Consider the following 22,273-nt stretch of genomic DNA (forward strand, 5'->3'; position numbering starts at 1 on the left):
GCAACAGAATCATAATTAAATTTTTTTGGGAAATGACTCGAACTAGAATAATTAGCGACGAGAAAATATAAAATTTATAGGGAGAGAGAGAATTTTGTGGCGACGAAAAATATTCAATAGGCGATGATTTCATTCAGCAAGAGAAAATTAAACTACATGCGTGTTGTGAGTTAATTGAATCATAATTTATAGATATCGAGCAAATCTATTTTTTTGTATAAACAAAATCATCACATAACTAAACAAAAACTGCTACTCCTTGCTCCCATTAATTATCAATATTTTACTTTGTGAATATTATAATAATATAGCCTATCAGATAAACAATTTTACTTACGAAGATAGAAGCAAGAACAACAACAACAACAACAACAACCCAGTGTAATCCCACAAGTGGGGTCTGGGGAGGGTAATATGTACGCAGACCTTACCTCTACCCCGAGGGGCAGAGAGACTGTTTCCAGGAGACCCTCGGCTCAAAAATAGAAGATAGAAGCAAGAACAAAGAGAGAAAATCGACGAAGAGAGAAATAAAATGTTTCTTACCTTGGATTGAAGGAAGAAAGGTCCTGTATAGGTTAGGTATAGATTCGTTGCCCCAAAAGTCTTTAAAGACTTTCTTAATGGATGGACGGGTAATAATTTTATATGAAATATGTATGTATAGTAATTATTATCCAAGTGGGTATAACCGGGTAATTAGTTTTAGTTTAATAGGTAGACTCCATAAATTCCTCCTTAATATTTGCAGCTTGTTTTTCCCTACATCTATCTTAAAAGTCATCGTCTCCTCACTCACTCTAAACATAAGTTTCTTCTCTCGTATATCTAATATAACTATGCCCGTCGCTAAGAATGATCTTCCTAGGATAAGGGACCTCTTTGTTCTCCTCTATCTTCACCACTATTAGATTACTTTTTTGTTATCGCAAGTAATTATTTTTTTTAAAAAAGTAATCCAAACACAATTTGCAAAACTTCTTGCAAATTGTATAGACGTACAACACGTCACAACACGAGCGTGCGTATACCTACTTGAATACATGTAATGTACAAATATAAAACACAAAATTCCTTTGCAAAATCCTCTCTCGTCACGCTGGTAATTTCACGCCCCTTTCTCTCTCTAAAAGAAATTCCCCTTTTCCACTCTCTCTAGCAATCTCATGCACGGACATTTCGCGTAGGAATTGGAAATTAGCGCACACGAATTTCATCGATCGACTGTGATAAAGAGGGGAAAGATGTGATTCGTTAGCAATTTTCAGTTAATTTTTTATGCAAATTTCACTAGGGTGGATATTATTTGGATATTTACCTAGGGTATTATAGTGTCGCATGAAGAATCGGCGAACCAAAGTGGTTGTGCGGCACTTGCCGCCGACGCTTTCTCAGTCTACGCTTCTCGAGCAGGTTGATTCTCGCTTCGCTGGTCGGTACAACTGGTTCACTTTTCGCCCCGGCAAGACCAGGTTAGGGTTTCCATAAATAGCAATTAAGAAGTTTTTTATTTTTATTTTTTATTTATAATTTTTATGTATTTGTTTACACGATACAAAATTGTGTTTTTGTATATGTAATATGTGGTTTCTGACTACATTATCTTCTGTAATCGTTATTTATTGCTTGGTAGCATTATTATTATTATTATTATTATTATTATTATTATTATTATATATTTTGTATTTCGTCTGGTTTCTTTTCTACAGCAAATAATTGATATTTATATGATTTGTCTATTTATTGTGGTACTTATAGTAGTAACTCTTTACTTTTGGATATTGCTTGTGACTTTATATTATTTTTTATATATTTTTTCCAGTTTCCCTTTATTATGCTTTATCTTAGTGCTATTAATTCCTTAAGCTTGTGATTGTGCGTACTGGTTGCTGTGAGTTATGTGTCAGATGAAAAATTCAGTATTCCTTTAGTGTTTCATTTTTTTCATATTTATTAAGAAATGTAAGAGTTTATTTGATCCAGCACTAGGGAAAAAGGGGGGGGGGGATGTAGTAGCATTCAATATAATCGACATACTTGCTCGTGTTTACAAAATTATGCTTTGCTTTGTGTTTCACCATAGCCATCTTTTTAATGCCCATTAGAAACACATATCTTGAAATGTTCCTTCTCCATAGGAGGGGGTAGTAAGGTGGTACTTGTTTTAAAGGAATGCCTGAAACCCCCTGGTATTGGTGAGATAGTGAGGGGTATTAAAAGGAAATGAAATCAATATGGTGCTAACGTACTACACCCTGTTGTTATTAGCCAAATCTTGTTTTTATATATAATATTAATTTTTCAATTTATGAAATTTAAATAGTGTTGGCACCAGTGTTATGGAGGGATGGTTGGGATTCTCTATCCTTATCAAAGGTCTCAGGTTCAAGCCTTAGAATAAAAAAACCATTTGCTCCGAGGGTATAACCAAGTGGTCAATGAAGTCGGGGAAAGATCCTGGAAGATTATGGTGGATGGATAGAATTACCTAGTGCTTGTGTTGATAAGAGGTAACAAATGCTCAGTAAATTAGTTGCGGTGTGTGACTACACCACTTTATAAAAAAATAAAAATTAAAAAAAGAATTTTTTGTGGCTTATCCATAGTTTTTTTGCTTCAAAAGGAAATAAGTTGCATTGAATTGTTCTTTTAGGCAAGGAACTGTGTTCACGAGTCATTGTATACTCCAGTGTTTGGTATGGAGTCTAAGTATGTTGTTTGGTGTTGCACCAAAGGGTGTAGCCTCCATGAAGTTGGTGAAAACCAATGTGTGTCCAGGGTTCAAATTTATTACAGAGACAAAAGGCATTTGGCGATTTGTCTCATCTGCCTAAGCTTTGATCGACAAAATTATCTGGTACATGCTTTGGGGAAAATAGCGGGTATGTGTTAGAATAATCGAGGTGCGCAAGTTGGCTTGGACATTGCAGTTATAAAAAAAGTATATTGTTGTAGTCTACTCTTTTTGTGAAATGATTTGAACAAAATGCGATGTTCTTGGTACCTGCAAGCTAAGTTGCTCGGGCACAGGTGTGGGTGTCCGACACGGGTGCGGATCTAGTGGTCGGATCCTCGAGATGTAAATTCTAAGATTCGGGAATACGGATCCTAGTACTGATATGGGTGCGGGGATCGGGATAAAAATAATAAAAAAATAAAAAAAAGAAATATCTCTAAATTATGAGAAATTTTGTGGAATATAGCCTTTAAAGTGTGGATTTCTTTTTTATTTTCAAGTTGTAGATAAGTGAAAGATTGATTTCCTAGATAAGGTATGTTATTTTCTTCAAATTTATCCTAGTTTTGGTTCTGATTTCGGGAATCAATTTGTATCTTGTCTCGATTTTTTCGGGCCATCGTGGTCAAAGTACCCAAATTTGTTTGACCAGATCCGGTGCGGATCCCATACCCACACCCATACTAGTGTCGTGTCGACACGGGTACGGCACCTAAACTGCCGTGTCGGAGCAACTTAGCCTACAAGTATGAAGTTTCATGATTTATCCATTTTGTGTATCCAACTAGTTCTCCAGGGAATGGATAGCAAGTTGGGTGTACAATTATAACAGCTTGATGGCTGCATATCTGTAGTTTGTGTTTGGATTAGAGCTCTCCGTGGCGTGTCCAGTATCGCTTAAGCTTTTGCCTCAGATTTGTGTATGCGGTATTGGATGTTATTTTTTTGGGGTCCAGAGTATTTTTGTTATTAATGAAGTCTTTCCCATTTTGCTAAGAAAGAAATATTATGGATGGTTTTATTCCTATTCAGAAAAACTCTTATGCATGGTTTTATTTGCATAAAGTCCGAAACTGGTCAGATTGTTTTGCTTACTTTTTTCTTTTTCTTCTATTATTTAACAAAGATTTCCTTTTCTTTACCTTTCTCATAAAAAACAAAGATTTCCTTTTCCATATTCTTTACTGTCTCGGGAAATGATTTATAGCCCTCTCCACCTAAAAAGCTGATATTTGTGCAAGTATGGTATGTTTAAAACATGAATATACATACTTTAGACTGGTATAGCTTGATTCATTTTTTTCAACATTGGCGTTGTTGACACTTTTATGCTAAAAATTTCTTCTGCAGCCTGAAGCATCAAAGCTATTCAAGAGCCTATATTGACTTTAGAAATACAGAAGATGTTATTGAGTTCGCTGAGTTCTTTGATGGACACGTGTTTGTGAATGAGAAAGGTAAGCTCAAGCGCAGTTACAAGAGATCGATTGGGCATTCCTTCCATCAAGATGAAATTTGAAAATGATTTATTTGTTTATTTATTTTGGTTCAGCTTTTGCTATTGGGTTTCTCTTTGGTCCCTTTGGTTGTCACACACTATTATGTGTTGCACCATTTCTTTTCTGGTTCCTGCTAGAACTATCTTGCGTAGTGATCTAATCTTTGATTGGAAAATTATTATTCTCATCTTCTGGGAATGTCTATGTTAGGCACTCAGTTCAAAACAATTGTCGAGTATGCTCCTTCACAGCGTGTTCCAAAGCACTGGTCCAAGAAGGATGCCCGTGAAGCGACCATACTGAAAGGTATTAAAATTGATGAGCTGATTGCATGTGACGTACATGCTACCTCCATCTTATCTGCAGTTACGTTAATTTTGTTGATGCACTTGTAGATCCTGAATATCTGGAGTTCCTTGAATTTCTTGCAAAGCCCGTTGAGAATCTTCCAAGTGCTGAGATACAATTGGAGAGAAAAGAGGCTGAACGAGCTGGTCAGTTAGAACATCTCTAGAAAATTTGTACTACTCTTGTTGTGCATCAAATGGAGATCTTATTTATCAAAATGAGAGTTGTTGGAGAGCAAAACATGAAGGTGGAGTGCATGTTGTTTGAGATTGAAGTTCCACTTATTCTGTATTTCAGGCTCAGCAAAGGATGCTCCTATAGTTACTCCATTAATGGATTATATACGTCAGAAAAGAGCTGCGAAGAGTGGAGCTCGGGTAGGAAATTTTCCTGTTTCGAAATTCCCAATGTTGGGATTTTCAAACTTTACTAGCAAAGAACTAGTTGCTGTCTGTTTTTGTCGAGGTGCAGCTTTCTACTTGTAGGTGCTCCGTGCTTTTATCTGTTGGGAAAAAGAGATATGGGAAAATATTAATTCTTCCACGTCATTAAACTGGTTTGTGTTTATCTTTGTTGACCGACTTGAGTACGCGAGCAAACCGAGAAAAAGGTTTCATCAGTTGGTCTGAAGTGGATTTTTATATATTGGGAACCTCCTCTTTTTCTTTTATCTTTCTGTTTCAGTTATGAGATCTATGCTCAAAGATATGAAGAAGCTGTACATATTCTGCTTTGGCCTTTGAGCTACCTGTTGGTAAATAAGGTTTTGTTATTTGTGGATATTTTACCAGAATGAGCTTCTAACCTTGCTTATTCACTAAATCAAATGTCCCTGTTAATCTGGCGTTTTTATTAATGAATTCTTTTATATAAGGAACTGAAGTTTTGACGGTGAATTATGTACCATTGTGGATGGTATTAATAGATGGTAATTGATGTATAGGGGACAAATCGTTGGAAGAACTAGATATAGTTGAGTTGCATCTTGTGGTAAAGATTGTGTTACGTTCTTGTGAAGCTGATACTTCTTTACACGGGTATTTTTGCCCTTCTATATTAAAATATTATTACTTTATCTATACATGCTTTTGAGAAGCTGATTTGAGGACTAATATTCAGTCTTTTTCTTCTTAAAGTTCCTTCATCAGTCTTCCTTTGCTTACTTTGTATTCATATAGATGATTCCATTGCATTCTCTACAACTTCTCTTCGAATATGGTCTCTTTTGTCTTATGAAAAAAATTTATTGCATCACTAGTTTGAGCAATTTCCCCTTAGTAATAAATGACACCAAGTTTATTGGACTTGGTTTTTGTCAGAGATCTATATCTAATGGAAGATCAACCAAAAGGGTTGGTGGCACATCCTCAAGAACTCCTAGCTCAGCTGCATCTAAACGAGGCTCTGAAAAGAGGACTTCTACAACCATGGTACATGCTCTTCTTCCCAAACTTATGGCCATGGACTACTGGGATTAGTCCATGTGTTTTTATATCACACCTTTTTTATACATGATAAATTTGCGTTTCTAGTTCAGAGAATATGAAGGCCTTGTCTAAGTGTACCATTCTCTACTCTTGACCTGCTTTCAGTTGTCTCTCATTGTAAAACCTGACTTGGTTTGATCTATATGCCTGCTTGTACATGATGATGGTATTGGGCCTTCACTGCTCTTACTCTGCTTTTGCTTTTTGCAGCTTTGCCTTATAATTGAGCTTTTCATTGCTAGTTTCCTTGTTCTCTATAACAGCCTGGAAGCCTGTTTTATTCAATTTTTGCACCAGATATTTGTTAGTTACGTCATAAGCTTATGCGCGCGCACACACACAGATGCACATGTTTAGTTTTTGTCTTTTCATGTTGGGTATTGACAATAAAACTGCTACTTGTTGGATATTTCTTTGTTTATTGACATGTTGTCAGTAACTCTTATCTTATATTGCTTACGGAATTACCACTTTGTTCTGCAGTATGTTCTACGAGACAGTTCTAAGGCTGGAAATGGTAAGGACAAATCATACATTCTAGTGCCAAAACGTGATGATCAGCAGCTCTCTGACAAGTCGAGAACCTCTGCTCCTGGATCTGGGATTGATTTAGTGGAAGGGGAAATTGGTATGTCTTATGTTTGTATCGTAGTTCTTACAAATTTACTACAGAATACAGTTGATATTAACATCTTTTTTTGTTTGTTTTGGAGTTGGGGGTGTGGTGGGGTAGGGGTTGGAGGAGCATTTAACAGTCCAAATGTTCTGACTGAATATGACAGATTATCTAACCTCTTTCTTTTAAAAGGAGCATGCATGAAAACCCCCCACCCAAGCCACCCAACAAGGAAAACCTAAACCAAGCTGAAGAAAGTCTCAATTATTTTGCCATATTGACATGATGAAATATTAATACTTCAGTGAAAAACAAACTAATTAAATTGGATAGATGCAGAATGGGAGTAGATTTTTTGCAATTCTTGAATCGCGTGAGAAGGACCAAAACAAAGTAAGACATATTCTGGTAAGCACTCGGTCCACATGGGCTGTGTTTGTGAGCTAATGCATTTTTCCGTTCAAGTGATTCTTTTTCTATCTAATAGAGGGAGATGTCCTGTGAGGGTGTCTATCAATCAAAATGGTGTTTTGACTGAATATGATGGACTAACTAAATTATTTCTGACAAAATAACCCCCCTCCCCAAAACAAAAAAAAAAGGACGGGGGAAAGTTTATTTTTGGACCATGACGTCGTTCATTCACTTGCTCATTAACTTTGCTTTTACAGAGATAGTTACTAAATGACTAGATTCTCCCGGAACGCTAGCTTTCGAACCAAGCAGAAGGAAGTCTTCTTATTTGACCATGCTGACGTGATGAAACTCAGTAATTGGAAAATGGAAGCAAATTTTCTTCGAACTCCAAAATAGTGGTAGAACTTTTATATTCTAGATTTTCAACCTTACTACAGTTAGGGATAAATAAAGTACTTGTAGAGTGCACCGATAAATCGGTAGGATACATTCATGATTATTCGTACAGGAACCAAAAATTTGTATCCTGAATATCTAGTAGAAGTTTACTTGCTGAAAAAAAAAGAGAAAAGGATAAGAGTCGGACCAATTTTTTTTGCTAATAGTAGAAAAATGGAAGCAGATTTAATAGTGTATAACTTTGTTCCATGGAAACTCTTTTTCTGTGTGAATTAGAAGTTCACTTTTTACATGACTTGTGAAAAAATGTTCACTTTTAGGGGCGTTAAACTGTGATGAGAAGAGTATGTTCTATCTTTATATTTTTATAGGAATAATCAAACATGTGGATTTTGTGATGTTAATGACTGCTTATGTTAATGCATTTGAGAGGAATAACAAGTGTAAGGGAGATCACATTTTATGGAGATTTAGATTAAAGGTAAAGAAGCTGCACTGCTGGTACATTTTTTTGTTGCTAAAAGCAGTTAGATCAGCTTCATAGCTTTGCTAGTGGAGAACGTGGATGTAGGAGACTTGTCAAAAACCCCAAGGAGGATCTAGCAGGCCATAGTGTAAGAGTATGAAAGGCAGGGGTGGGGTGGATAAGGAGGTAAAAGTTCTGTGTCTAGACCTCCAAGCTTTTTATTTGTGTCTCGGAGGTTGTTTTAGGAAAATAACTACACTAACCTGCCGCGGAGACATTTGATTTCTTGAACTATATTTAGTATTTTGCTCAGTCTTAACAGGCCAAAGAACTATGACAATCATACATCTTTTCTGTGATCTTTTTTGATCAGTTTAACTAATATCTTGAAAGAAACAAGCATCAATGTGTATAAAGGTTCGTGAACCAAAATAAAAAAGACAGGAGAATACTTGTGTGCGCTGGTGGACCTAATACTTATGTACCCGGGTAGCACCCTCTCTTCTGAGCCCTCTCTCAATCTTGTTGGGGTACTGCCACAGAAGTAATTCATCATCATTCTGTTAGGATCAACCTAATCTTCCTCCTCCTTGATGTTCAGAGGAAGACTCCCCCCCTTATATAAGTCACTTCTTCTATGATGTTAATGCCAAATGATAGCCAGAAAAAGTAGAGGAGTAGGGAACGATAACGCATAACCCGCCTGCCATATCACAAATATTTGTGCTATGATTAGTTATCTTAGTTTTGGATTTTAGCTTTTTATTGAATTGGTATACTTCATATGAAACCTGATCTTTGAGTGCTGTTGTTAACAACAACAAACCCATTGTAATGCCACAAGTGGGGTCTGGGGAGGGTAGTGTGTACGCAGACCTTACCCCTACCGTGTGCTGGTAGAGAGAACGTTTCCGATAGACTCTCGGCTCACTTTGAGTGCTGTTGCTGTATTACAATATAGAGTATCAATCTTTACAGTATTTCCGAGAGTCGAGGGCAAAACATTCTGGCTTTGTGATTACTCGATAACATTTTATTTGAGATCTGTTTGTTGGATAATCAAGCTAAGCCAAAATGCATTTCTCTTTGTTTGTTAGCTAGCTGATCTCGGCCTCGAGTGAGGATGTACTATGCTACACGAGTAGAAACGCAAGCTATTTGAGTTTGTTGGACTTGGCTTTTGATGGGATAGATAAAACTTGTGTGAGCTTGGTTTGTGTGATATACAGAGAAGCTATAACTGAAACATTCTGTCTTTATCTTTTTGGTAAATCAAAAGAGTTCATTTATACTTCACCGGGATGATATGATATTCACAAAGGTGTAGTGATCATGTGCATTGAGCCTCCCAAATTATAGCCAACTCTCAAAAAAAGCTAGTATTTCCACTTTACACCAAAATTAACAGAAAAAATAGTCCCTCCTTACCATCTTATATGCTGGTGCTTGACTGGACATACATAAAGTACCCTTACATCTTGTTTTCTAAAACATGCCATGGCATTAATTTTTGTGGCTGTAAGATGTTAGCAAGGGTAAAATGGGAAGTCTACAGTTAAAGAGCTTCTAAATATAGAAAAGGTGCCATTCTTTTCGGGAACATGCTATAAAAGAAAGAGTGCCACATAAGTGGAACAAAGGAGTAAAAGATATTATTTTGACCCTCAACAAATGGTTGCCTAGCCCTTCGAAAGTACTCCTATTTCTTGTCATTCTCAAGACCCACAAAAAAATAAAAAAGCAAAAAGGAGCAAGTTTCTATAGCTTCTTTTTCTTTGTATCCACTTATTCAATATCCTTCTCGCCATTGTCTCTGCTGATGTGAAAAAGGAGCGAATTTCTACAGCTTCTTTTTCTTTGCATCCACTTATTCAATATCCTTCTCGCCATTGTCTCTGCTGATGTCCGGGGAAGTTCCCATTGAAGGTTGACCATTGCAATCATCAAGGACCATAGTTCAGAAGCAAAAATACAGTACAATAAAAGGTGGCCCACATAGAATTCCTTTTGTTATTTCACACTACGACATTATTTCCAAGATTTGGTATCATTTGGACGTACAACTTGAAACCTTTATGCATTTGACTATTTCTTTGCAAGTAGAAGTTTATTCTCTTAAAACATGGACAGCTCTTAGAAAAACCCCGAACGCAAAAATGGGTCTTTATCCTTTCACCTATAATGCGGTGCCAAGGTAGAAGTACTTTATGGGAAGAGTCGTTCTTTGCATAAAAAAATTCTGGGTCATAGCCAGCTGTTGTTTGTATTTTTCGTTCAATTTGTATTTTTCATTCAAAAAAGATATTAATGGATAATTTTCTATGTTTTTATCAACTTTATATACTTATCAAAAAAAGTTTTTATCAAAACTTTCTGATGGATGTACACTAGTAGGAGACCAAGTCTAAGTCGAGAAGAGAAAGGATATCTTGATATAGTTACTAACTGCATATCAGGTGTCTTTTCTATCTTATAAGCCAGCCTGGTGTCTTGGATGCTTATCACTTGGTTGGAGGTTAGAGTGTGAAATTTGGTTGAATTATTATTGTCTATTTGATTGTTGTAGAGATATTTTACTTGCATAAAGTTTTTTGCTTTCATCATTTAATGGTGGAGATAATCAGATTGTCCTCCCCTGCACCATTCTTGTCATTGTTACTTGTACAAGTTGCATTTTGTTTAATGTGCCTATAATGCTGTCTAATCTATTTCAGGTCGTTCTGTAACTGCTGATAGTGGGAAGAAGAAAATCCTGCTCTTGAAGGGGAAGGAAAAAGAAGGTCCTAATGTAAGTTTTACTTATTTAGTAGTAGAAGGAGAGAGCTCTTATTTTTTTAACTATCTTTTGTGGGTCCTTTGGGGGGAGGGGGGAGACCAAAGAGAAGGGAACATTGAAGGGCCTTGGCTTTCTTTTGCCTCTCTATACCAAGGGAAAATGATAGCATGTGCAGAACAGTTTCCATTTTATTGGTAAAGCGACTGAGACAAAAGATATACTAGATATTTTGAAGATTTTTTAGATCTATTGCTAATACCGTTTAGGTTGAATGAATGAAATCATCTGTTGTGTCGTTGCTCATATTCTTTGTTACCAACAATTTTTGAACCGGCTATGATCTATATGTTCATAGAATTTGCTGTAACCTCTTCCTATATAGATTTAATTGCTTCATTTTTTAGGTGACAAAATCTAAGAGTAGGTCGCTTTCCCGTTGGGCGACTGTAATATAGTAATCTATTCTAAGTTGTTTGGTCACGGGTGCGGATTTAGAGGTCAGATCCTTCGAGATGTAAATTCTAAGATTCGGGGATATGGATCCTAGTAAGGATACGAGTGCGGGTATCCAACTAAAAATAATAAAAATAAAAATATAAAAATATCTCTAAATTATGAGAAGTTTTCTGCAATACTTACATATAGTTCGTAAAGTGTGGATGTATTTTTTATTCTCAAGTTGTAGACAAGTGAAGGATTATTTTCTATATAAGGTATTCTATTTTCTTCAAATTTATCCTAGTTTTGGTTTTGATTTCGGAAATCAAATTGCATCTCGTCTCAAATTTTTTCATCCGTCGTGAGTCAAAGTACCCAAAATTATTTGACCAGATCTAGTACGGATCCCATGCCCACATCCATACTAGTATTGTGTCGACACGGGTGCAGCACCTAAACTGCCGTGTCGGAGCAACTTAGAATCTATTTATTACCAAATGATATGGATTACCCTGACAGAGAAAAGGTGCCTTCACGTGGTATTGTTCACTGGAAGATGAAATACTTGGTGTAAACTTCTATATTCGGTAAAAAAGACAAAGTAATGTTCAAGACATTGTACTATATCTTTTATGGGTTTACTTGCCTGAATGAGAAAGTTTCTGGATTTTGATGTGATTATCAGATTCTGGATTTTGATGTGATTATCAGGTTCTGCAAGCTGTGGTTCCCCTGTTAGAGAGGATTATTGCCTCTACATAGTTGTTTAATGATGTTTTTTTTTTCACTTGCAACTTTGTGTTACAAGGTATAACACATCAATATTTTCTCAGGTTGTTTTTATTTCTGTCAGTTCGAATTTGTCTGCCATCTGGGACTTAGTCTTGTTTCTCTTAACTGTGTAGGTTTCTGGTGGTTCATTAGCTCAACAGAATGTGGCATCTACTCTCAAGAATTCACCTAGTTCATCTGCTCCAAAACAGAACCAGCGCCAAGAGGCAAGTGGCAGGATCATCAGAAGTATTCTTCTCAAGGATGCTCGGCAGAATCAATCAGCATCTCAGTCAGAGCATCAAATACAGGATAAGGACAAGAGACCTCCTCGGCCACCAAGTATGCAGTTGTTTCAGAAGGATACTAGTGGAGCTAATGAGGATAAGGCCGCTGGAAATGACTTGCATGTTGTCCATGTTGAGAAGCAAGAAAGACGTTCTAGGAATAGAGATAGGCCTGATCGTGGTGTTTGGGCTCCTCTTCGCCGTGCTGATAGTTCACAGGCCAGTAATGAACAATCTTCCCAAGTGCGAGATTTTGTTGAAGGTTGGTTCACTTGTATCACTAATAACTAATTTTTGCCCTTTTTTCAGATGGATACATTCTCAAAATCTTCTGATTGGAAAATAAACTCTTATAATTTCAAAGGAGTGTATGCGTCTTACCTCGTAATTGTAGCTAAATGTTTCACTGTATGTAAGATTACCTTTAGTTCAGTTTTTTCTCTTGAAATCGTACTCCTTTTTTCTCGGGGTCAAGGAGAAGCGAAAAGTGATGTACCAATCGCGCACTGCTGTGAGTTCAGACTGATTTGAAGTGGGCGTAATTCTCATTCTTCTGCTGATAATGGATAGCCTTTTTTTTAAGGCCATGAGATGATTGTGCTGAGTTCTACATGAAATATTATGCTTAATTTTTTCTTGTCTCGTAGCTATTGGTTCTTTTGTGGTTACTTCAAAAGTTTCTGATGAATCTAGGTAACTATAAACATGGTAGTCGTCGTGGTTTGAGGGATGCAGATGGACCTTCTGTTGGGGACGGAAAACCTGTGAGAAGGGGAGGTACTTCTGCCTACAGTTCTCTTGAGGTCTGGTTTCTTTTCAAAGCCTTATTTTGTACTTATCTCTGCTTTTACTATGTACATTTACTAATGTGCTTGCATGGACTATGATGTAAATGCAGAAACAAGTGTGGGTTCAAAAGTCAAGTTCTGGTTCTTAGTTATGTTATGTAATGGTAAGTTTCGTGGTCCATGTGGTGTTTACTTTGTTTTTACTTGAATTTTCTTCTTTCACAGAGGCACAGACATATTCGGCAAAAGAAGTAAATGTATGACACCCACCACTACACATTCCTAAATAGCCGACACCTTAAAATATAAGGTTAACAGAGGGATTAAGTATTATGATATTTACTTCTTTTAGTTTGATGGTTGGAAAGCATGGGACCATCTCTTTGGGGGTAAGTGCAGTCTATTAGGTTAAGCATGCAATTTCATTTTGTTGGAACAAAGGAACAGTTTGTGTTCAACCATAGGCAACAATATGTGCGAGGAATGATGGATGTGTCCTGGATTATTTTGCAGTTTTAGGCTTTGTCTAAGCAGCTTAGGGTAATGGAATTTAGTGGCCCATTTTTCTTTTATCCATCAGTAACTGGTGTCAGGGTTGGAAACTGACACTTTTCCCTGTTACTTTCGGTTTCCTTTGTACTTTTATACATTTTGTTGGTGTTGGCCTAACTGGCATTAACATATCTGCCACCAATATTTTTAAAAGCAATAAAGTGCAAAGACTGACAAGGCCAGGTGGGGATTTGAGTGAGAAGTGGCAAAGCACGCATATGAATTGCACAATTCACCAGAACTACAAAAAAAATATGTCTTTAGTACCAATAACATTAAATTGCCATTAAGTTCAGTAATTTCGAGCGCCCAAAAGATAACTTCAATGGCAGAGTGAATTTTTCAATTTTAATCAAACGTCGTTAAAAGAATTAAGTTTCATTTGTAATATTCAATATTATATATAATCGCCTTTATAGTCATAATTGCTTTAATAATTGTACCAAGAGAGTAGTAGGGAGAAGCAAGAGAGAAACCCAGAAACTGAAGTATAAGAAGATGACTCCCTATCCTAGAAGTAACAGAAGAACAAACATTCTTTGAAGAACAACAAGAAGGAAGAAGCAGAGAAGCATAAGTAGTAGAAGAAGAAGTGCTAGCAAACTCGAGAAAGATGAAGCAGACAGGATCACCAAAGAGACTGATGAAGTTTAAGTGGAGAAAGTCCTATTTCTCAAACAACAAATCTGTTATTTTTCATCTTTAGCTGAATTCAAAGAAGCGAGGGCTTCTTATAGGGATTTTTTAAATAAGGGTCTTATAGAGAGCTGAGCTAAATGAAGAAGTGAGGATTCAGATAGCCGGCCCTAGCTTGTTTGGGACTGAGCATAGTTGTTGTTGGTCTTATAGAATTGCTTAGCACCTCACTATGCGTAGTGTGTGCTTCATAAAGTTAAGTGCATTGTTTCTCCCATGAGGCGATGACCCCCCTCTTTGCATCTCTCCGTCATTTTAATCAACAAAATGATGGTTTCTAATAACACTGTTTGCGTCATGCTTTCTCATTGACTCTTGATGGTTATGCATTTCCCTTATGGCTGAAAAGAAATAGTTGGATTGCAGACTAGGCTCATTGGTGGGTTTTATCAAATATAATTCTAAGATGCCCTTGTTTGAAAAGTTGAGTGTTTCTTGTCTTGGTTACTCCAATGGTCACCAAAAATGTCAGTATTGCTATTTTGTATATTTTCTTCACATATCTCCGTCTATCTATTCCTCCATGCCACTTGGTTTGATTTAGGTACCTAGATCTTATTGGCAAGTTTAACAAGGCAAAACTGCCATCCACCCGCACCCCGACAAAGGGAAAGAACTCATGGGCAGGGACAGGACCTAGTTGGGGGAAGAGAGAGAAAGATGGCTGCACTTGTTTTGAAAATGAACACCGAGAACTTTAATGCCTGATATGTTTGGTTGTTTCCAATTTTTTGATGTTTTCAATAGTATTATCTGGTGTTTCTACTTTATAATAAACTCTCATAACTTTAATGCATTTTATGTTTGATTGAAAAATTAACCATTTTTTGATGTCTTCAATTGTATTATCTGATTTTTCTACAGTGAAATACTTGGTTGTTTACCATATCAAGTATGCAACGATATAGTGGCTGGAGAGCTCTTTGCTCGGCAGAACAGGTGTGAGCAAGGTTGCTGGATCAACGATGTGCATTCAAAGACCTCAAATGGAACTTCGATACACCAGGGTGCTACCGGCACTGGTGTTCACCTTAGAATTAACCTTTGATCAGATTGTATCAAAGATGGTCAGGAATAGGAGCACGAGGGAAGAAAGTCATATTAATGACATATCACCACAATTTTCGGCTGGTGTTCCTTGTGATGGCGTCTTTTCACCATCAGAGCTGTGGATATCCTCGTTCCTGCCTTTGACTCGGCTGATAATCAAGAAAATATAGTTTCCTAGATGGCAACTTAGCTTTTGTTGAACTGTAAATACAAATGTGGGATCAGGGGAAGTGCCCACACTACTTATTCATATGTCTATAACCCCATATTAATTCTAGGCTTGACTTTGGAGAGGGCTTGTTTGAGCTAGTTAATCTAAGCAAAATCCAAGCGCTGAAGCGTCGAACAATTGGATTCCCATTACTTGTGTGCTGTTGGGGTGTGCTAGGGTAAGGTTTGTTCGTAAAATGAAAGAGCATTTTGGTGTTGATCCATCAGCCATCCAAAATAATAGTGCAGTTTATATATTAAGCAATTATATATCTGTAGGTCGTTAATTTTACATTTATTCGATTTACTTGAGTTGCTTTCAGTTCTTCCCCTTCCCAACAAGAGGAACCCCGAGGCTGAGTGCTGCTTGTTTCCAATATTTTGGTAATGTGGTAACAATCGAGGGAAAGATCTCTTCTCATGTGAAGCAATCTGTTCAAGTCCATAGCCACCGAAAAAGTATGAATTTACACTTGTTTCCAATGAATGCGCAACTCTATTCGGACCAATTTTCCAATAAATAGACTTGAACACACGTAGAAAACAGAGTTGCGATGGGCGGCTCCTACTAGTAATTTTGGTTTTAAGTCTCATTTTGCCACCAACAAAGACTGAAGTGCTACAAATAGGGACAGCAATTTAGTGTATTCTAACTAGGAATTCAATAGTCTAAGTAGTAAGTTATTTGCTGTCCACAGCTAATGGAGTTATCACCTTGCGGAAAAGTGGAACATACCAAAATTGATTACTAGCTCCATTTTGTTCATAGATCGGAGCCAACCTTCAATCCCGGTAACCATGTTTCAATGATATAGATGGGTTGGAACCAACCTTCGACCCCGTTGAAAAATATTTCTATGATTAGTCCTGGATAAGATTAGAGCTTGCAATATTTAGGAGTTAATTAGATTCTTGGAATCCAAGACATAATAATTGCCTTGATGGATTGGTTTTTTGTGCTATAAATTATCCTCTCTTTACTACAAAATAGATGTTATTTTTATTCAAAAATGGTTAATATTGCGTTTAATTTAGTCCCAAGTTGGTAATCCATTGATGAAAGCTCACCATCGAATTGAAATGCACGGAGTTCAAATTTCACTGACCTTATAGAATTCAAAATAGGCACCTCATTTATATTAAAATATCACTTGTCACATCTCCTAATAGGTAAACTAGTTTAAATTGCGAGTCATATATTGTCCAACTATAGCATGCAAGTTTTTATTTTACGGTGATATGATGATAAATTTCCAAATCCTGTGTGTGAATGATAATTAGAAAAATATTAGCCCAACATTCACTTCTTAGGCCGCTCCTTTCCCATCCTCCGCCAACATTACTATGAAAGATCTATTAGATAATGAATTATTGGTTCTAAACCATCTCTTTAAGGATTGATTAACAAATGAAGTGTTTTTCTTGCTTATACGTGATAATTAGTGTTTATATTTACCTGCAAATAATTCTTGGCATGAAAAAGGGACGATATTTGAATCACAAAAAGAATGGATAAGCAAGGTTTCATTTGAATTGGCTTGTTTGGAAATGTCTGTCCTTTTCTTGAGAAAGAAGATCTGGTTCAACACTTAAAACACTACGGAGAAGAGCTATATATATATATATATATACACACACACTTTTCGATATTATTTATCCCGCCATTACTTGTTTAAACAAATTACCCTCCTATTTAACGGATCCTGGACCCTAGCCTTAGATCCTACACGTGGCTTCATTTTAGACCTCCAACCCCCTCCTTTTTTTAAAGCCCCATCTTAATACCAAATGACTAATCCAATTCAAATCCCATATCCCGAAATAAAAGACAAGAAGGTTCACTAAGAACAAAAATTATCACAATATAATGCTTGAAAATTTGAAGAAACGAATTTATAGGCAGCAAATATTAGAACATTGGAGAAGGGTAATATCAGTAAATTCAAACATCCTCTGCCACAAGCAACAAAGTACATCCATGCCTACTTGGACAGTAGTGAACCATGCACTTGCAATTCATCAAAATTCAAAATCCCTTACTCCGTCTCATGCCCACTGAAAAACTACAAACGCGCAGGGAATATGATGAGTTTTCAATGTCTTTGCCTTATGTTTTGATGATCTAATAAACTTACTGTCAAGAACCAGATAGGGAACATGACACACTTGGTACACATTACAAATGAATGAAGTCTAGCCTGAACTCCAACTAATGTGAACTGCTGCAAATAAAGAGAAAATAGGAGCAAGACAGGGACATGATCCCTGGACGTTCTCTGACAGAAGTACAAGTCAACTATACAACTGGAAAGAAACTGCTGAAAGTAACTGCCTGTACAACAGACAGTGCAGCAGTCACTTCCCATTGGGAAGAGGCGTGTACCAACTAAAAATTGACATCATCCTTGGGATGTCTTTAAGAGTATAACAACATGGTGCAAGGCACAAAATACTTACTTGAGCATTTAGTGATATTCTCTCAAGCAATTAAAGATCTGATCCAACATTGAAGTCACAAGTGTGTCAAGAACAAGAAGACAACCCCACTAAGGATTTGTTCTACAATGAGTCTATGTGTATCCATAGTTGAGTTGTAATCTTATTGTTTGTTCTTCATTATAACTCCTATCCTGCTTTCTTAGAAGCTTTGTCTTAGAAAACTCAAAATCATAAACCTTCTGAGTTTGTGTTGTGACTAGAGTTAGTCATAAGTTAAAGTCTTTATAACTAGTAATTGACAAAGTGGCTTGTGATAAGTGTATCACAAGTTAGTTGAGTTGAAGTCTTTGTAATAGAGTCATTACAAAGTGTCTTGTAATAGTGCGTTTACAAGTTAGTGAAGTTGAAAGCCTACAAATGTAGGTCGTAATTTTTATCCCCTTGAGTTGGGATTTTTCCACGTAAAAATTCCGTGTCTCATTTACTTACTGTGTTAATTAGTATTCTCTGTGAAAACACATAGAGTACCAGGTACTCTATAGTTTGGTGGATTCATATAAACTAACAATTGGTATCAGACCAGGTTCTTTCTAAAAGGTTAACACCTAGAAAGGATCTCAATGGCTGCTTCGCCTAGCTTTGAGGAAGGACAATCAACCTACAAACCTCCTAGATTCAGTGGTCAGTACTACGGCTGGTGGAAGACTCGTATGCATGATTTTATAATGGCAGAAGACTCATAGCTGTGGGACATCATTTGTGATGGTCCACATGTTCCTATGAAGAAGCTTGGAGAAACTGGACCAATGGTGCTGAAAAACAGGAAAGAGTACAGTGATATTGACAGAAAAGCCGTAGAGAAGAACTATTGTGCCAAGAAAATCTTGGTATGTAGTATAGGACCTGATGAGTACAACAGAATCTTAGCTTGTGATTCTGCCAAAGAAATATGGGAAGCATTGCAAACCGTACACGAAGGAATTACTCAGGTTAAACAATCCAAGATTGACATGCTCATCACTGAGTATGAGCTCTTCAAAATGAAGGATGCTGAGTCTATACAAGATATGCACACTAGATTCACATCCATCATAAATGAGCTTCATTTACTTGGAGATGTTATTCCCAGAAACAAGCTTGTAAGGAAGATTCTCAGTGTTCTACCTGGCTCTTGGGAGAGTAAGGTGAATGCCATCATTGAAGCTAAAGATTTACAAACTCTAACCATGGACGAGTTGATTGAAAATCTGAAGACATACGGGATGAAAAGAAAGAAAGACAATGAAAGGAGAGAGCCAAAGAAGGAGAAGAACCTGGTGCTCAAGGCTGAAAACAATGACTCAAGTGAAGAGGATAGTGATATGGCCTATCTTACTAAAAGGTTTCAAAAGATGGTTCGAAGAAATGGTGGTATACCGAAAAGGGGCAGTAGGCAAGGAACAATGATCTCTGTCATAAGTGCGGAAAGCCATGACATTTTATCAAAGACTGCCCTTTTTTGAAACAAGAGCAATACAAACAAAACTCTAACAAAGCAGCAAAAAGGAACCAGTCAAAAAAGTGCAGCTGACAATGTTGTAAAGCAAGCTCTTGCTACTTGGGGAGACTTCTCAAGTGAATCAGAAGGGGAACCAGATGTAGAAAATAGCTCCATGATGGCAGTGGAAACTGAAGCAACGAAATATGACTCACTGTTTGTGCTGATGGCTCAGTCTGACGATGATGAAGAGGATGAAAATGATGAGGTAAATTTGAGGGATGTTCAGAGAAATCTGAAGTCTTATTCTTCTAAGAAATTAATATCATTAGCAAATGTTCTAATTGACGTATATTATAGTCTTATTAATGATAAGGACATCTTGACCATAGAGCTAGGAGATGCTGAACAATCTAGAGATGATCTGATGGTCTGTGTAGTTGATCTAAATGAGACCATAGCTAATCTTGAAAAAGAAAATGAAGCTTTGAATGAAAAAAATAAATAGTGTAGAAAATGAGAGAGATGAATTGATGGTAGTGGTTGTTGATTTGAAGGAATCTATAGAAAGCTTTAGCAATGAAAAGCACACTCTAGAAGAGAAAATTGCAGCTACTGAGCAAGAAAGGGATGACTTTTTGGTGATAATCACTGACCTAGAGGAAACTATTGAGGGACTCAAATCAGAACTTAGGTCTGCAAGTATTGATAAGGGGAAAGAACTAGCTAGTGAGTCACACATCAAGTTTGAAAAGGAATTAAATGATGTTAAAACTAGTCTATGTGGTGAACTCGAGAAAAATAGGCAGCTTCAAGCTGAATTGAAGAAAGTAAAAATTGATCTTGAGAAATCCCTCAAGTGGACCTGGTCCTCATATGCTATCACTGCCATGTACTTCAACAATAGTGGAAACAAGCAGGGAATCAGGTTTCAAAAGGAGAAAACTCCTTACAACCCTCATAGAAAGTATGTCACAGTTCCTGATAACTGGCATTGTACCCACTGTGGGAACAATGGGCACTTCAAAGAAAATTTCTAGGCCACGGTTCAATCTGTTCAGAAAAACAAATTGTTTACTGAAAAAGTGACTACTAAAGAGGGACCAGGTACCACTCACAAGAAATGAATATTGCCTGTATGGACTAGAAAAACTCTTATTCATCCCTTCTCTCATAACAAGGAACCCAAACTAGCTAACCCATATATGTGCAGGGAACAATGAGAGGAAGGAGACTGCAATGGTTCATGGACAATGGATACTAAAAGCATATGACTGGAAACATCATGGATTTTCTCTCATTGAAAACCCTGCAGGGAGGGGAATGATCCTTTGGAAATGAAAAAAGGGTGTATTCTCGGTGTTGGAAAAGTTGGAAAGTCTCTTTCACACTCAATTGAGAACGTGTACTATGTTGAGGGCCTGAAGCACAGTCTCTTGAGTGTTTCTCAAATTTGTGATAAAGGGATTAAAGTAGAGTTCGTATTAAAAGTGTGCATAGTTACCAATCTGGTAATTGGCAAAGTGGTTTTAATAGCCAAAAGATACAAGAACATCTACGTTGCTAACATTGAATCTCTACAAGCAGGTGATATGAGCTGCTTCAAGGCAGTTGTTGATGATGCAGAACTTTGACATAAGAAGATTGGGGCATGCAAACTTCTCACCTCTGAATGAACTGATTTAGAGGGACCTGGTTCATGGTCTGCCAAAATTCAAGATTCACCTGGCCACTGGTTCTTAGAACATAGGGTGAAACTTTCGAGGTTTTTTTTATCTCTATCGAGAAGATCCACGTGAAGATGGAATTGAAGGGAGAATGCATCAGATCTGACCACGGGACAAAATTTGGCAAATGCCAAACTTGATGAGCTTCGTAATGAAATCACTCACAACTTCTTAGCACCAAGGACTCCACAACAAAATGATGTTGTTGAAAGAAAGAACAGAACTTTGAAAGACATGGCACAAACAATGCTCATTGATAGTGGAATCGCCAAAAAATTGTAGGCAGAAGCAATAAACAACCGCTTGCTACTTGGTGAACAGGTGTATGATCAAGTCCCTCCTAAACAAAGCTCCCTATGAGCTGCTCAATAGAAGAAAACCAAAGATAACTCATCTGAGAACCTTTGGATGCAAACGCTATGTTCTCAACAACGGGAAGGACCAGCTTGGGAAGTTTGATGCAAAAAGCGATGAAGGAATCTTTCTGGGATATTCCTCTCAAAGCAAAGTCTACAAAGTCTGTAACAAATGGACACAATGTGTGGAAGAAAGTGTTCATGAGCTATTCAACGAGATTCCCTCATCTAACAAGGGAGGAAACAGTGATGATCAAGATAATAGACCATTTTTGGTTCCTGGGGAAATATCTGATGCTTCAAAAGGCAAGGCTGATATGATGAGTCAGATGAAGGAGACATGTTAAGACAATGCAACATCTTCTTTCACTTTCTAAGATGAACCTGGTACTTCAATTACTATTACTGAAGCTGAAGAAAGAGTTGGAGATGCAGTGCAAGGTACTCCACAAGTAGCAGAACAAGGAGTGGAGGGAAATCCACTTAATCTACTCAGTTTCTCTACTAATCAAACTTCAGTCCCCAAGTGGAAATACAAAAAGTTCCCATCCACTTGATAACATAATCACCCCTTTAATTTTGGATTCAGACAAAATCAAAAGGCAGAAATTCTCCAGTCATCTCTGTATTTCTATCCCAGATAGAACCCAAAAAATATCAAGGAAACCTTAAGAAGAGCACATTTGGAATAGCTCATTCTATTGGATCATGCTTAATCTTATAGGGTACGAGGAAAT

General features: G+C 37.1%; 1 protein-coding gene across 1 annotated transcript; it reads left to right on the forward strand.

Annotated features, from left to right (window-relative positions):
* The first annotated feature begins 1,065 nt into the window (after positions 1-1,065).
* On the forward strand, positions 1,066-15,807 carry LOC107788108 (regulator of nonsense transcripts UPF3). Its single transcript, XM_016609766.2, has 12 exons — positions 1,066-1,472; positions 4,088-4,194; positions 4,447-4,542; positions 4,632-4,730; positions 4,882-4,961; positions 5,904-6,014; positions 6,555-6,699; positions 10,684-10,757; positions 12,089-12,503; positions 12,935-13,044; positions 13,140-13,193; positions 15,142-15,807. The coding sequence occupies exons 1-11, from the start codon at positions 1,339-1,341 to the stop codon at positions 13,176-13,178; spliced, it is 1,410 nt and encodes a 469-aa protein (XP_016465252.2). The 5' UTR covers positions 1,066-1,338; the 3' UTR covers positions 13,179-13,193; positions 15,142-15,807.
* The last annotated feature ends 6,466 nt before the right edge of the window (positions 15,808-22,273 follow it).

This window comes from Nicotiana tabacum, chromosome 10 (genome assembly GCF_000715075.1).
Source record: "Nicotiana tabacum cultivar K326 chromosome 10, ASM71507v2, whole genome shotgun sequence".
NCBI classification, from domain to species: Eukaryota; Viridiplantae; Streptophyta; class Magnoliopsida; order Solanales; family Solanaceae; genus Nicotiana; species Nicotiana tabacum.